Source organism: Salminus brasiliensis, chromosome 1, assembly GCF_030463535.1.
Source record: "Salminus brasiliensis chromosome 1, fSalBra1.hap2, whole genome shotgun sequence".
In the NCBI taxonomy this organism is placed as follows: Eukaryota; Metazoa; Chordata; class Actinopteri; order Characiformes; family Bryconidae; genus Salminus; species Salminus brasiliensis.
Window position 1 is genome coordinate 51,011,585 of NC_132878.1, and position 14,859 is coordinate 51,026,443.

Consider the following 14,859-nt stretch of genomic DNA (forward strand, 5'->3'; position numbering starts at 1 on the left):
ACGATACCTTAGCTTAGATACTACCGAATACAAAAGCCAGTATGGAGACCACGATACCTAACACTACACTTCACTCCTGGAAGAGATGGGTCCTCAGTCTGAGTGTGAAGACAGCAAGCGACTCTGCTGTTCCAGCACCCTGGTGCCAGAACAGAGTCTCTAGGTGCTTGTCATGCATCTCGAATGATGGTTAAACAGAGTCGTACTTGCAGGGTCCACTGGTAGCCTGCCATTTTTATGTCATGTCCTAAAATGACTTCAGGGTTGCTCTTGCTTCAACAGTGAGGACCAGGTAAATATTTAAATAAACTAAAATATATCATTCAATCTTTTTAGCTTTAGTGTGAAGTCACCTTGAGAGACACATCTTACTCACCTAGCTGATTCTCAGCAGGACTGAGTATAGAGCAACCAAATTACATCACACAAGTACTTTTTTTAATAAACAAAGCATTTCCTTTTACTACATACAGCCTATTTTAACAGAACTCACTATACAAATTTAAACAGTCAGTGTTCAGCTCTAAGAAGATTGTGTCTCATTCATCTTCCCAAGAACCTTAAATTTGTTCTTGAGAAATGACCAAAAGTCTACAAAGGTGAACGTAAGAATCTTTGTAAAAACTGTACAGGTAGGTTTTAAGAAAACATTTTTTCCTAAGAACATTTGGTGAATGAGGCCCATTGTTTGTGTATAACCGTCTCTATTATGGTATAAAACAGATGAACAGCAATGTTTAGAAGTGCCTTTGGGTCAATAGCAGCCAGTGCTCAGATATCAGAACTGCTAATGAGAGAGAATAAGTGTATATTCTCTATTTCTCACAGGGGTGGGGACGGTACACCTCGCCCTATCATTGTCTTCAGACTTCCTGCCTGCTTCAAATGCCACATGCACTTAAAGTGCCACGTGCACTTTTAGTAAGGGAAACCAAGTCCAGAAGGTTCTACCTGTGTGCACACCCTGCCATATGGTCTGCCTTACAATTCGTTACAGCAGAAACACCACAGCATGTCTCTGAGGACACATGCAGTAGCTATGCATAGTAATGACATGGATGGCTGCAGACACACTGATGTACCTGTGTGCAGTAGCAGTGACGCACTATGGCTCCAGTGTGAAGTCAAAACACTAACTGATGTAATTTTGAAGCAACATTTGATGCAAAAATAAATAAATAAATAACCTGCTGCTTTCGGATGACTTCAACAAAACCTCACAACAACCACCTGCTGCAGCCTTTCTAAGCCTACTCTCCCATTTGATTAATCACGTAGCCACATCAAATCAGCAACCAGCTTGCTCTTCACTGATGATTTAACACCTTCACCATGTAGGTGGATGCTGTAAACCTCAAAAATATTATCTCAGCCCCTTTTTACATGGTCCCGGAGCTGTACATGCTTTTGTATCTGTGACCAATCCCATTGCTAATGATGCCCCCCAGATTGCGACCAGAGGAACACTGTGTTCTGCTGTTAATTGGAATGCAAAAAACTGGCATGTTTATTCTGGAGCAGCTGCTTACAGGGTTCGGGGAGGCATTTACTTTGGTCCAGAACATACTCTGAAACAAAAGAACAACAAAGCACCAGTCTCTGGCTTTTATTTGTCGAGCAAGCAAAAAAAGTTTAATGCAAATAAGCAGGAAAAAGTGGTGGGAGTGGAGGTGATGGGTAGGTTTTGAACACATTGGTCTGCGTTATAGACTACCAACAGGCATTCTTTAAATGAAAACCTATGGCAAACAGCCACTCAATAGTCAGAATGTGGCTTTCTAAAGCTGTTCGATCATCAAGTTGAAGCATATGGATTATTGGGGAGTAAACAAATGACATTTCTTTGTTTTATAGCACTTTTCAGACATGCACGGTAATCCAGAACGCTTCCGGACATTACCTGGAGAAGCTGTACATTATCCAGGCTTTATCATGCCAGTCCCCTAGTACAAAATCCGTGTAATATCCGCGTGAGCCCAATATGTGCAAATAGAGCAGGTAATTTTCCGGTGAATTCACAGGGCTCCTGTGACGCCCTAAACCGGCGCTGCCCCTTGCCTAAACCACAAAAACATTCTGGCAAAGGGCAACTGCGCAAAATGAGAAATAGGTCTGAGAAATATCAGAAACAGATGATCCTAGCTAAGACAGGTAGCTGATAAAACCCAAATACGAAGCAGAACAGCAGAACACAGTAACAGTCTCATTATGATTACGGTGTGCATATAATTTCCAATAGCCCTTCATGCAGCACTAATTCAATACCAATAATGCTTAGTATTTTTGGTACTAGCCTGAGAAACCTTCCAGTGTTGTTGAAGTGAGGGACATTTCACCAGTGATGGAGGCATCACGCATTCATTGATTGGGCTGTGCTTATTTTTCGCTCTTAAAATATTCCCTTTTACAACATTCCACTCTGAGTTCAGTATCCATACCGCTTTGGATCTAACAAGAAATATCAAGCAGAGTCATCCCTCATTCCTGGAAAAAAAAGACCTCTCTCTGCCTGGTCCATCCTTTCTCCTGGTCTCTCTCTCGATATCTCTCTCAGAGGGAGGGCTGGGGGGTGAGCTTAACGTGTCTGTACCAACCAGAGCGTAAGACATCGCTCCCTTGCTCTATCTCCATGGAAACGCCAGCCAGCCTTGAAATGCACCCCCCCCCCCCCCCTTCTCCCATCCCCTCTCGGCTGTTCTCCCTCGGTCCCTCTGCGTTTTCCCCTCGTCCTCTGATGTGTCTGTGTTTCAGCTCAGCTTTGTTTTCCTGCCTCTCCTCCATGTCAGAGTAACCACCCAATCACTTGTGCTCCTGCTGTCTGGATCATGCCTCTCACAACTCCCCTCTTTTACACTGTCTGCCCGTCAGCTCCTCACACCCTGTCTCCCAAATCCCCACAGCACCTTGACCTGCAGTGATATTCCATGTTTATGAAGATGCAAGTTATTAGTGGATGGACAGACATTTACACAATCTCCCTTCAGCCAATCTTGGTCAGCCATTCTATCCCTCACAGCTCTCACCGTCTCGGTCAGTGTAGGTCACCCTCTCCTTGCCCAATACGTCACACCTTTCTTTCTCTCTCCACTGCCTTTCTGCCTCACTGCAGAGGACCAGAGTCACCTTACAGTGCCTCTGCCTTCTGTGTGGCTCCTTGAGATTATGTGAATGTGCAGAATTATCTATGATGTTAGCAGCGTCAGCTGCGCGCTTGTTGCTCTAAGGTGATAGCTGTCTTGTCTTTGCTATACGAGTGTGTACTCAGCTCAAGTACTTGAGCAGTGAAGGCTAAAAACACTCGAAGCACTTAGTCCTATTCATCCTGTCATGCGTCTTTATCTACGCCTCATAAGTATCAATTCAGCACTTTATCAGGTAATCGAGAAGGTGACATGATGTCCAATCTGAAAGATCAGCACTGAAGCCAGCCAGAGCACATCAGAGCTGTAAAAACAAGAATGTTAGCTTTACCGGAGGAGGGAAAAGCTTTTTCACGTTCAATAGATTTCAGGGCATTTCTATTGGTCCAGTCATCATGAAATTCTAAAGGACTATGCCAAAAACTACTCATTCAACTGATCCACATTGTGCCACAAAAAATGTCATATGATCCCCTAAAAACACGTTGTGTGTTTTCTACCTTAAAAATGTATAAATAATTAAAAAAAAGAAATACTGCAGGACAATTCTACTCCGGTGGCACAGTGTATCCACAACAAAGGTAGCCCCAAAGGGTCTACTATTCAATCGTCAAAGGAGCAAAGTGATGTAAAATGTGCTAAAGGAAGATTTTATTTTTACCATATTGCCCAGATAAATGCTGTTTATTGCCATCATTACTGTAGATATTTCTAGTTATTGTGAGAGGCCTAATAACAGTACAGACCACTGTGCTATGAAAGTTACCTGGATATATGCATTTTTTGTGTTAAAAAAAGGGGGGGGGGTATTTTAGCCTCACCTTTGCGAGTCAGGTTGTGAGATGGCGTTGACGATGGCCTCCACGGCGGTGTCGAAGAGCTCTGGGTCGGAGAGTGCAGCGAATCCAGCCTCCAATAGGCCCTCGCTCTCACTAAGTGGCACATCCAGCAGCACCCAACTGGACAGGCACTTGAGCACTCGTGCCTTGACCAGTGCTGGCGAGTCAGGCTGGCGCAGCAGCTGCTGGAGGAGCGGGTACACAGCAGCCCACTCACGGCCCAGGGCTCCCCGCACCTGCCCCTTGCGGTACTGCGGCAGCCGGCTGGTCTGGAACTCTTCAGGCAGTACAGTGAGGAGCTCCAGCAGGGCCAGGCAGCGTGCGCGGCCGTCCACTCCGCCGCCCTCCTCCTGGAACATGCGCACCATCTCAGACACTGCGCCTGGCCACGCCTCGGGCATCATGTTGAGGGCCAGCGAGGCCAGGGCCACGCACAGGCGTGTGAGAACGATCTTGGAGCCAGAGGCAAACAGGGCAATCTGGGAGAAGAGCTGCGTCTTCAGGGTGTCATACTGCTCGGCTGGAATGTCTCCCCAGTAGCGGGAGATCTTAGTGTGAAGGGCACTGGCGCCAAAGTACTGGATCTCTGGGACCTGGGCAAGGAGGAGAAAAGGAGGGGAGCTTTAACAGACAGTTCATAACCAATAGTTAAACAAGGGCGAAGAAAGATGAAAACTGAAACTGTAAACATTTCCCTTGGGAAGGATGTAAGCGCTTTTAGGATTTCTCGTTTCCTTTGCAGCAGACTATACAAGTACAAAACCTGACAGTACATATTCATCACCATAATCTTGGTTCAATCCCGCGGGCTATGAAGCCCATCATGCATGAAGCTCTAATCTGGGACCACGCAGAGAGGATGCGCCTCTTAGTCAGCTCGGATCAGTTACAGTAGAATTAAATATGCACCAGGGCACATGATGGGCCAGGTCACATGTAGACTGTTGTGCCCAGTCAAAGCGTGGAGTGAAATCAGGTGTAAACAGTTCATTATGGGATCAGGAGAAGTAAAGAGGAGTGAGTAACAGAAGGAAGATGCTCTTCTACTCATCTCTTATTTCTAGACAAAGCAGGACTTGGGGAAAGAAGAGGAGGATAGGGAACGATCAGCAGTGATGTGATTTCAGTAAAATAGAATGTAGCTGCAGAGCAGAGTATTACAGATAAATAAATATATATAGGAGCACATTAGATGAAGATAAAGGCATAATGAAGCAGAGGAGTCGTGTAGAGGCAGCATACAGCAGATTGCAGCGGATTGAGGTAAAGTGGAACAGAGAGAAGTGGAGCAGAACAGAAAGCAAAAGAAGAAACGCAGAGAGCAGAGAAGAACAGGGGAAGAACGGGATCAAGTAAAGAGGAACGAAACAAAACAGTGCATGGGAAGGAAACAGAAATAGAGCACAGTTCCATACAACAGAGCAGTAGAAGTTAAAAAGAAAGTGGAAGACATTGAGCTCACCTTGTCTGGACTGAGCAGAGCCCAGCAGAACTGCCAGGCCTGAGGGGAGATCTGGGCCTGCATCAGCCACTTCTGAGCCAGGTTCTTATTCTCAATGTTCGGGTCATAATACAACTGATGAAGAGCCTGGGAGACAGAAAGACAGACAGAAGAAGGGAGAGATCTGTTGAGATGTTCAGACAACAAACACAATGAGAATAATGCCCTGCCCGCTTCTACATAGTCACATAGTCCAGAATCTGGCAGGTCGAGCCCAGATTGGGAATGGTATCGGTGCTACTCGTCCTATTTAAGGTCAGTGGAGCATAAACATGATTTTGAGGCCGTTATTTTAAGGTCAAACTGCTACATAAAGGTTGCTTTAGCTGGAGTTCTACATTCATAACTACAGGTTGTCCAAAAACATCAGTTTGTATTTTAAGTGAAAAACAACAACAACAAAACCCCAAAACAATAAACATTATTGCAGCCCTGACCCCTGATGCAGTCGATCAGCCAAGGCATGTTTTATATATATTTTTTTTTAGTTTAGAGCTGGAAAATCTAGGCTAATAGTCGTTACCAAACACTGGATATTAATCACCAACGTCATTGTGCTAAAATAATAAACGTGTGTAAATGAATATAATAAGCCTAATTTAACGGTCTAAAAAGTCTAACAAAAAGCTATGTAAACACTGTATTCTCTATTCCACTTTCAAATTGGACCGTAAAATTAATAACATTAATAATGCCTCACACAGTGCTAGCATTAAGGTGGCTCTGGTTACAAAAAAAAAGGTTGCCCCGCCATTCAGCTACACAGAGATGTTCATAGACTAACGTAAGCCATACTGTGTTCTGAACCACGTTGATTTGTCCATGTGAAACAAATAAAAAGTTCTAGATGCACTTTGGGTGGTGCAAGAGACCTTTTTGTCGGCATGTATTTATGGAGATAAGATTGGTGATCATCTAAGGCCAGTGTTTATCGGCAATGCTAGCCAACAACCTCCCGTTCTAAACTAAAGAAGCAAACTTCAGATACCAAACGTGGCTTGGCTGACAGATTGTGTCTGGGGGTAGCGATAAATCATGTTAATGAGATCTGTTGCCGATACATTCCTTTAAGAAAGGTCAGTGAGGGAATAGCTAGATGAGGGCTAAAGCAAAGTCATAGCTCAGGTGTCACTGCATGACTCCTTATTATAATCCCACTAGTTTGCTCTCGGTCACTTCTGATGAGATAACATGACAGCTGAGCACAGCTTGTGCTATATTAGACTGAGTGAAATCTGTCCCATTGAGACGGACAAGCAGAGTAGAGACCCGCAGGGAGCTAATATAGAGGGGGGTGGAGAGTGGAAGGAGGAAAGTGCGAGAGCACCCCTAGAGATCTGGGGTGGGTAATGAGAGGCAAAAGGGATGGAGGAATAGGACGTACATGAAAAGGAGACGTGGGGAGGTAGAGTTAATAGCATGAAGAAAGCAACAGAAAGGAGCTAAGTGTGTCAAAGGTAACGGTGACTGCATTTTTGCCATGTACTTTTTTTTTTATTATTAAAAATGTAACAGCTCATCGATGTCGCTTCATATATAATAAACGTGACCAACCGAGGTCAAATTCATAGATAGATTTTTATTTTATTATTGCCTGAAAACCAATTTAACTGGGCTCTGAACAAGCTAGTATGTTTACTCAAAAAATACAGTGCATCCAACAACAATGAAAGCCTCAAATATCAGTTATATAGCAATAAAAACATAGTAGTGCACAGAAAGCTCTGATTTGACATGCTAATCTATTTTAATATGCATAGCGCACTCCTATGGAGACAAATTTAAACCACAATATTTAAACCAGTCAATGTGGGGATTAGAGTAGTTCAGTGGTTTAATGCAATGCCACTATCGCGAGTTCAAATACAAAGTCATTAAACACTTTGCCATCAGCATCCAGAGTCCGGGAGAGCACAACTGGCGCTCTCCCTTCATCACTCTTAAAGCCATTTTGGCTTGCACAGGCATCTGTTGGCTGGTGTGGCGGGGCTGGGGACCCGGAGCTTTCCTCCAAATGTGTCAGCTGCCGGGCACTGTCTGGTTTCACATGTATCGGAGGAGACGTGCTGAGACCTTATGCTCCTACTGTTGGAAGCATTGCTAGTGCTAGGTGGAGCTACGAACAGGTGGGCGGTACCAAACAGAAAAAAACTGAAGAACATTTCAAAGAAATAAATAAATACATAAATAAATGCCCATTCTCCCAGCAAAATGGCCTGTCGGGGGCCTGCAGAAATTTAAGTAAGTGCAACCAAACTACCTGGTTTAACAACTGATATTAGCCAAAACATTTATTTGTAAAAATCTGTGTGCAAAATCTTCCATATGTTATACGTTATCACACACAGGTCATCATCTCCATATATCGTCTCCCTGCACTCTCTTATAATACATAGCTGCTCAAAACACAAGGTTACTATGACGACCCTCAATTCCACACCATCTCATCTCATCCTCATACGACTTCAGACAGTGCAGGTCCTGAATGACTGTGGTCCACTGACAAGAAGACTGACGATTGCAGCCCAGCATGTGTGCTGTAAAGGAAGGCTGCGTGTGTGTGTGTGTGTGTGTGTGTGTGTGTGTGTGTGTGTGTGTGTGTGTGTGTGTGTGAGAGAGAGATGAGAGATGCTCGGCGATGACTCACTCTGTCCTTGTGTTCCGCTCTGTTCACCCGGTCATTAATCACCGCGGCTCCCCGCAGACTGCACGGGTGGCGGCCAGCACATTAGCCACATTACTCCCTCGCTTCTCTTCCACAGCTCGCACATTTGATTTTATTTGCCTGCTAAAGCTATGCTCTGTGTCTTCTGACGCCACACATCAGAGATTGTCTTTTAACAAGTAGTTTTCATCATGACAAGGTTTGCGGGCGTTTAAAGACCGGGGAACGCTGAGCCAATTCACATAATTGCAGCTTTAATCCAACTAGAGCAATAGACTCCTGAGCTGAAAGAGTGTGATCAAAAGTGATCAAACCCAGAATATAGGAAAAGCTGCCTTCAACTTTTCTCTCCTAAGACCCATCCGCCTGCCATGCTAACTGTTTAAAGGGATATGGATATGTACCCCTGCCCACTCTTACACAGTATCACAATTAATTACACTAAAGGTGCCCTAGAATGCAAAACTGCATTGAGCTTGTCATAGTTAAATAATGAAAGTCCAAGACACAGAAGTGACATAGCATAAACCTTAAACACGGCTGTTTTCCTCAGCAAGGCTAAAAAAAAGATAAAAGCCAATACAATATCGACTACACCAAGCAAGGATGTGGCTATCCAGTGGTGTGCTCTACTCTAAAAGTAGAGATAGAAGGACAATTGGCTATGTATCAATCAGTTTCAGGCCAAATATGTGATCGGCCAACAAGTTAGCCCACCTTGAGAGATTTGCTGCAGCATTGCCAAGGTCACTAGATGTTGCATTTCCAATATTACAGGCAATATGAATCTCACAGCTGCAGAAACTTCACTGAACCACTGTTGAAATCTGGTCCCGGTGGTGAATGTGTGGCGGTTTTAACCGCACCTGACAAACATATTTGTAGACTGTGTAAAACTAACAGTGCTTTGTGGTGGAAGCAAGGAAAGACATCCCTTTCAAGAGTACTCAGTTCAGTACAGTGAGTGTCAGAACACAGCAGAGCTAACAAACAGAGCCAACACCACCTTGAGCTATACAGTGCCGTCCTGTACTTGAATTCGCAGGCTTAGGCTCTCTGATGCTGGGAGTCCACCAGCGTTTAAAATGTGGTTGAAGCACATTTCATCTTGAAAGACAATGTATTACAGAAACTCTACATGACGAAGCATTGCCAAGTTCGCTCCCAAAAACACTGGTCCATTTCTAGCTAAAAGTTAACACTATGCCAAATAAAGCAAGCTTCAAGGATGTTATTGAACATGAGAGAGTCTCTGGAACAGCTAAAAGCTAATGTTAGGCCAAACGAAGCATGTTCTGATGCTGCCTCTGGACTGGCTAACACCTAAAGCTAGGCTGACTGGTTACAACCTCTTCAGCGAGCTAGCCACATGTACACTGTGCCAATAAAATGGGCACAAAGATGACCCAGGGAGGACAGCAATATGATGTTTTTAATTTGTCCTTCTTGCAGTACTAGGCTATGCTTTGGTAGACTACGCAATCCGGATGTAGGCAGTCTCAATGATGTAAACCAGTCAATGAAAGCAGATTTTTTTGGGTTTTGGCTACATAACAGGGCTGAGCATCTGAGCATTTTTCACATGCCTCCTAATTTATACATCGAATAACCTACAATACTCAAATGCATTCTATGGCACCTTTTATTTTAAATACACAGCATTCTCATATTTAGGTAAATAAATAGCTTGTCTGGGCAGTGCTTTGGCTAATGCCTACTGTCCAGGAACTTAGTGAGGTGCCCATCATTATTTTTTTAACTGTGAACAGCTCAGTAGAAGCCAGCTGACAGAATTCCGTTCCTCAAGCAGTCTGGCTTTAATTCGCTTAAGTACTCTCACAGCCCACAGGGACATGAGGAGTGCTGTGACAAGCGTATCTTCTGAATCAGACAGCTGCTGAGTTAAAGATGCATGAGACAAAGCCAGAGAGAGTCTTTAACTTGCTGCTGTAAAGTTTAATTCTAGGGTTCAAATACAGGTTTCTCATGAGCAAGTGAAAAGTGAAACAGCGATGAACTGATACATAGCTTTGATCTAATCTTAATCCAAGTCAAATATCTGATTACATGGAGATTGCTCTGAGGTATGTGCAAAGATTGATGAATAGGAATGTCCTGTGCAGAGAAGTGCATTGGCTGTTGCGCGAGCTGCGTTGAAAGGGCCATGTAGGATATCTTGCACTCTTGACCATGCATGTACTTGTGTGAAAGCCCACTTTTGCACTGTGCCGTGAACTCCCTGCTGTTAGACCCAGGTATGAAATAATCCCCTCTGTCTGCAGTGACTGGTTAAAACCCAATGCAACCAATACAGACAGTAAAATATCAAATACGGATATGAATGGAGTCTTCTGTCTAGCGAATGTATTGTTTAACATCACTGCCAGCATAAAGGATGCATAGAAGCATGTGGGCAATGGACAGTTAGATCATTAAAACAGCCCATATCCCCTTTCGTACATGAAGGGATTATAACTGCATCAGCAGAGGCGTACTCGGTACTAGGGTTGGGTGGTATACTGTATACCACGGTGTTTAAAAATGTTGGTGGTATCTAAAAATGAGGACGGTATTTTAAAATTACGGGGATGGTGGGCAACAGTCCATTCATCTCAGTACAGAGGGTGGGGGCGCTATTTGAGCTCACTGATTGGTAATGTCGCGCTTTGAAAACAGGTGGGGGGGGGATGCCATCGTAATCACAAGTTAAGGACGCTCCGAGTTCATTTAAAAGGGAGATCAAGCAAACCTGGATACCAAATATGCCTGAAAAACAGTCCTAACAGTCGCTCGATCCGAGTCACTAATGCTAACCAGCTTAGAGCAATTAATATGTGCAGTTGTTGTCAGGCTGAAGATGTAACATTTATTAAATGACAAATATATTGCACTTGTCCACTTTTTCACCCTGTAAACAAACTGAACTTTTGTATTTGACCATTTTTAGTTGTAAAATAAGGCAGATTGAGGTGATACAGAAGTCATGTCATACATGGAGACCATTAAAAAAAAAAAAAAAAGTGGATACAGCCCAACCCTACATAGTACAGTGATTTTTATTCAAATTTACTGCACAGCAGCATTTTGTTCTTAATTAAAACAGGACTTATTATGTTCTTTGTAATAAAGCATGCAGCTGGAATCAGAACTGATGATATCCACAATATCCTCAGGAAAGCACATTAAAATACCACAACACAATAAAATACTGTCATACTGCACAACTCTACAGGTAGGTCTTTTCATGAATACATTTTGGAAATCCCTGCCTTCAGCTGTAAGCAACATGCCATGCTAAGGTTAGCCCAATATGATTAGTGACTTCAATTTCGATAGATAGATAGACAGATAGCTAGAAAGGGGTGTAGGCAGTCAGATAGAAAGACAGCTATAGAGAATCACACATAGATATACAGATAGACACATAGATCGATATACAGACAGACAGACACAGACACACACACCGTGGCATGTACCGAACTGTGACTCTACGAGCACAACCATCACTACTAACTATCACCATCACAAATACCATTACCATTACTGTTGCTGCTACCACTACTAGCATAATCACAAATCCAGCACTAGTACTGCTGACTTCTAACTCTTCGTTTTTCTGGAAATTAAGGTTTTACCATTTTAGGATAGCCTCATGACGAGTGCATATCTGTTACTTGTTCGAGCCAGCTCACAGACCTTTGTAACAGGAGAGCAGCAAACGTGCAGAGATTCTTCCATTTACAAACTACCTTACAGCAGACTGGGTTTAAAAAAAACAACACCACTTAGGATCCCTACAGTCTTATGAGCCTCAACAGGGCTCAAGGGTGGTGCAATGCCTCCAGGAAACGGAGGCAAGTGGAACTGACTTCACACCATTCTTCATTAAAAAGACTTGGGTGCAGTGTGGGTCAGTGGTGTACGTCAGAAAATGAAGAGATTACGATGTGGCTGTTGACAGTTTCGTACAGTCAGTGCAGACAGAGGGAGGGAGAGAGAGAGAGAAAAAAAAAACCTTTCAGGTTGCCATTGACGACCAACTCCCAGTACACGGTGTACAGAATATAATTAATGTAGCTTAAGCCCAGACTGATGCTGAAACAGCAACTTCTGGAACACGTATAAATCAACCTTCATACAAAACAACAACAACAAAAAAAACCCAGGTAGGGTGGGCAACAGTCCATTCATCTCCCATGATCACATAGAGACAAGACAGAGCCTTTAACCTCAAATGGGAGACAACACTACATGTGGTTGACAATTATGAGCTACATAGTACATAGTCGAACACTGAACTGAATGAGAGCTATACAGAGATTACTGTTATACAGTAAATATGATACTGGAAACATCAGGACTTCTCTGGAAGGAAGAAGACATAAATCAATGAGCTAAACAGGTAGGGCTGAAAGCCAGTCAAGGTTTAGTTCAGCGGCGCTACTGAACTAAACCATGACTGGCATTTTTTTGGAAACTACCATAGTATAAAAATCAACATACCATCGTATGTATAAAATAAAAAAGGTCAAATCTAAAGGCTGACTGTTTCTGCAGTCAGAACGGTGAGATCTGAAGGCAGAGTACAACACCGCTACTCAGTGATCTGGGTTTAATGCCACCATAAAATGAATCACTGTCTGACCCCAGTCTTCGCATGCAAACTATTGTGACTGTGCTTTCAAGAATCAACATAGAACTATAAAAAAAACACATTACTTTTGGAAAAGGCCACTGCAAATGTCTGATTAAAGCTTTTTTATTCCTGGTCAGGGTTGCGTTTTGCCACGGCCTACTCAGAAACTTCAGACACAAGGAGGGAATATCCCCTGAACAGGGCGCTAGGCCATCGCAGGGTAAAACACACACCCATTTACTCACACACTCAGACCTAGGGGTAATTTAGCATGGCTGCCATGGGACAGGAGGAAACCGGAGTACCGGTAAGTAACTAGGAAGAGTACACCAACCTCTGATCCCACAACCCCTGAGGAGCTGTGCAACACAAACAGTACCTGCAGTGCCACAGTGACCCTCTACACACCTTACAGGTTTGGTGCTGCTAGTAAAGCTAGTAAAACTGTCAACAGAAATTCCTGTCCAGAACAATAACCATTTTAGCTAATCCATATGCAAATGCTCTTGAAACCAAAGGATGTATTAATTGATGTATCCTTAAAATCTACATAACAAGCAAAAAGCAAACTAATCATGAAGGTTAAGCAATTTGAATTGTTTACATTAAAACTAGCGACTAACGGCCAACACTACAGCCCCTGGAGATGCACAGTTGTACAGCTGCCTAGTCTAACACTGGAAAAAAAGGTCTAAAAGTGAGAGGAGGTTTTTTAGGCCCAAACAAAACATGTGAGTTTAGAGCAGCATGTCTCTCTCTGCATTGTCCAGAGCAAAGACTTATCTTTGACCAGTACAGCATCTGACCATTCACTACCAGCCACGTTGCCTGACTATCGCATCCTTTCAAACAATACACAATACAACCTTCTGAGCCACAGATACAGAGCCACATAGTCCTACACAAAGGTCATTGTGAAAGTGGAGAGAAAAAAAGACAACCGCAGATTTACAGAGAAAAACAGGAGAGAGACGACTCGAGAAAGGATGGAACGGCTGCGAGAAAAGATGGAGAAAATGAGGGTCGAAAGGGACACTGGAGATGGCAGTAGAATGCACACACACTACACTGCTCTGACGCACCGAAGCATCAGTTTAGGCAGATTGGTGCTTGATGGGTTCTGAGCTTTGAGTCCAGGGGTGAGGTAGGACGAAAAGTTGACAACCCTGTCAGTTGTTGTTTTTTGTTTTTTTTGCAGACAGACAAGACCTTTAGAGAGTTGTGAACTTAAGGTGAAGTAAATGTAAGTAAGGCAAAGGCTTTCATGGGGGGTCCTATTTTTTCTATTGACACACACAGGTCTCCATCAGGTCACTGTTTGAAGCAGTTTCAGTGAATTTTTAAAGCTAATAAATGTGTTTTATGCCCTGCTCTCTGAATAAACCAGCTTTTGAGATTATTAATAAATTGATCTCAGTATTTTGGACTGCTGGTCACGTTCAGAGCAGATGTCTATGTCGCTTGTCCCTGCTGGAAGAGCAAAGGTCCATATGATATGAACAAAGATGCTGCTGTGGGATTGCAGCATGAGAGCCATCCAGTCCTCTCCTCAGTCCTTTGCCTGAAGCTCAGTCATTTCCTCAATCACTTCGCCACCCCCGCACCACTCTTTTTGATCTTTACATTTTTCAAAGCCCCGACTGCATGCCAACTGTCACCAATGAAAAGTCATTAGCCATGCATGAGCTTCCTCTCTGTGAACTACAAACCCCATCCTCTCTGCGCCATTCATGAAATCACGACTTACATCACCATCTCTAAGCCCCCTACCCACCTCTTGCGTCAGACACAGATATCCATCCCACCATCTTTCTTCTGCTTCATTTGATCCACAGTTTTATTTCAGCTGTTCTGTTGCTGCTACCTTGCCCAACCCCCTCCTCTATTCTCTCACTGCGTCTGCCCCAGAGTCACAGACTGCACCTGGCAACAGCCAGACACAACCTGCAACAAGAGATGTGTAGGCAAGAGACAAACACACACATACACACAATAGGCAGACAAATCATTTCACAGTCCACATGCTCACAACAGGTGTATGGGAACATAACGGGTACTTCAAAAATATTATAGAGATA

The 14,859-nt window shown here is 43.6% G+C and overlaps 1 protein-coding gene across 2 annotated transcripts in view; it reads right to left on the reverse strand.

The window, feature by feature from the left end:
- The window catches only part of ipo13b (importin 13b), a 46,761-nt gene that overhangs the window by 27,273 nt on the left and 4,629 nt on the right, over positions 1-14,859 (reverse strand). For both annotated transcript variants that reach the window (XM_072681886.1, XM_072681896.1), the window contains exons 2-3: positions 5,442-5,567; positions 3,962-4,572 (exon numbers count right to left, since the gene is read on the reverse strand). In XM_072681886.1, the coding sequence (XP_072537987.1) occupies positions 3,962-4,572; positions 5,442-5,567 (737 nt within the window). The remainder of the gene's footprint in view (positions 1-3,961; positions 4,573-5,441; positions 5,568-14,859) is intronic.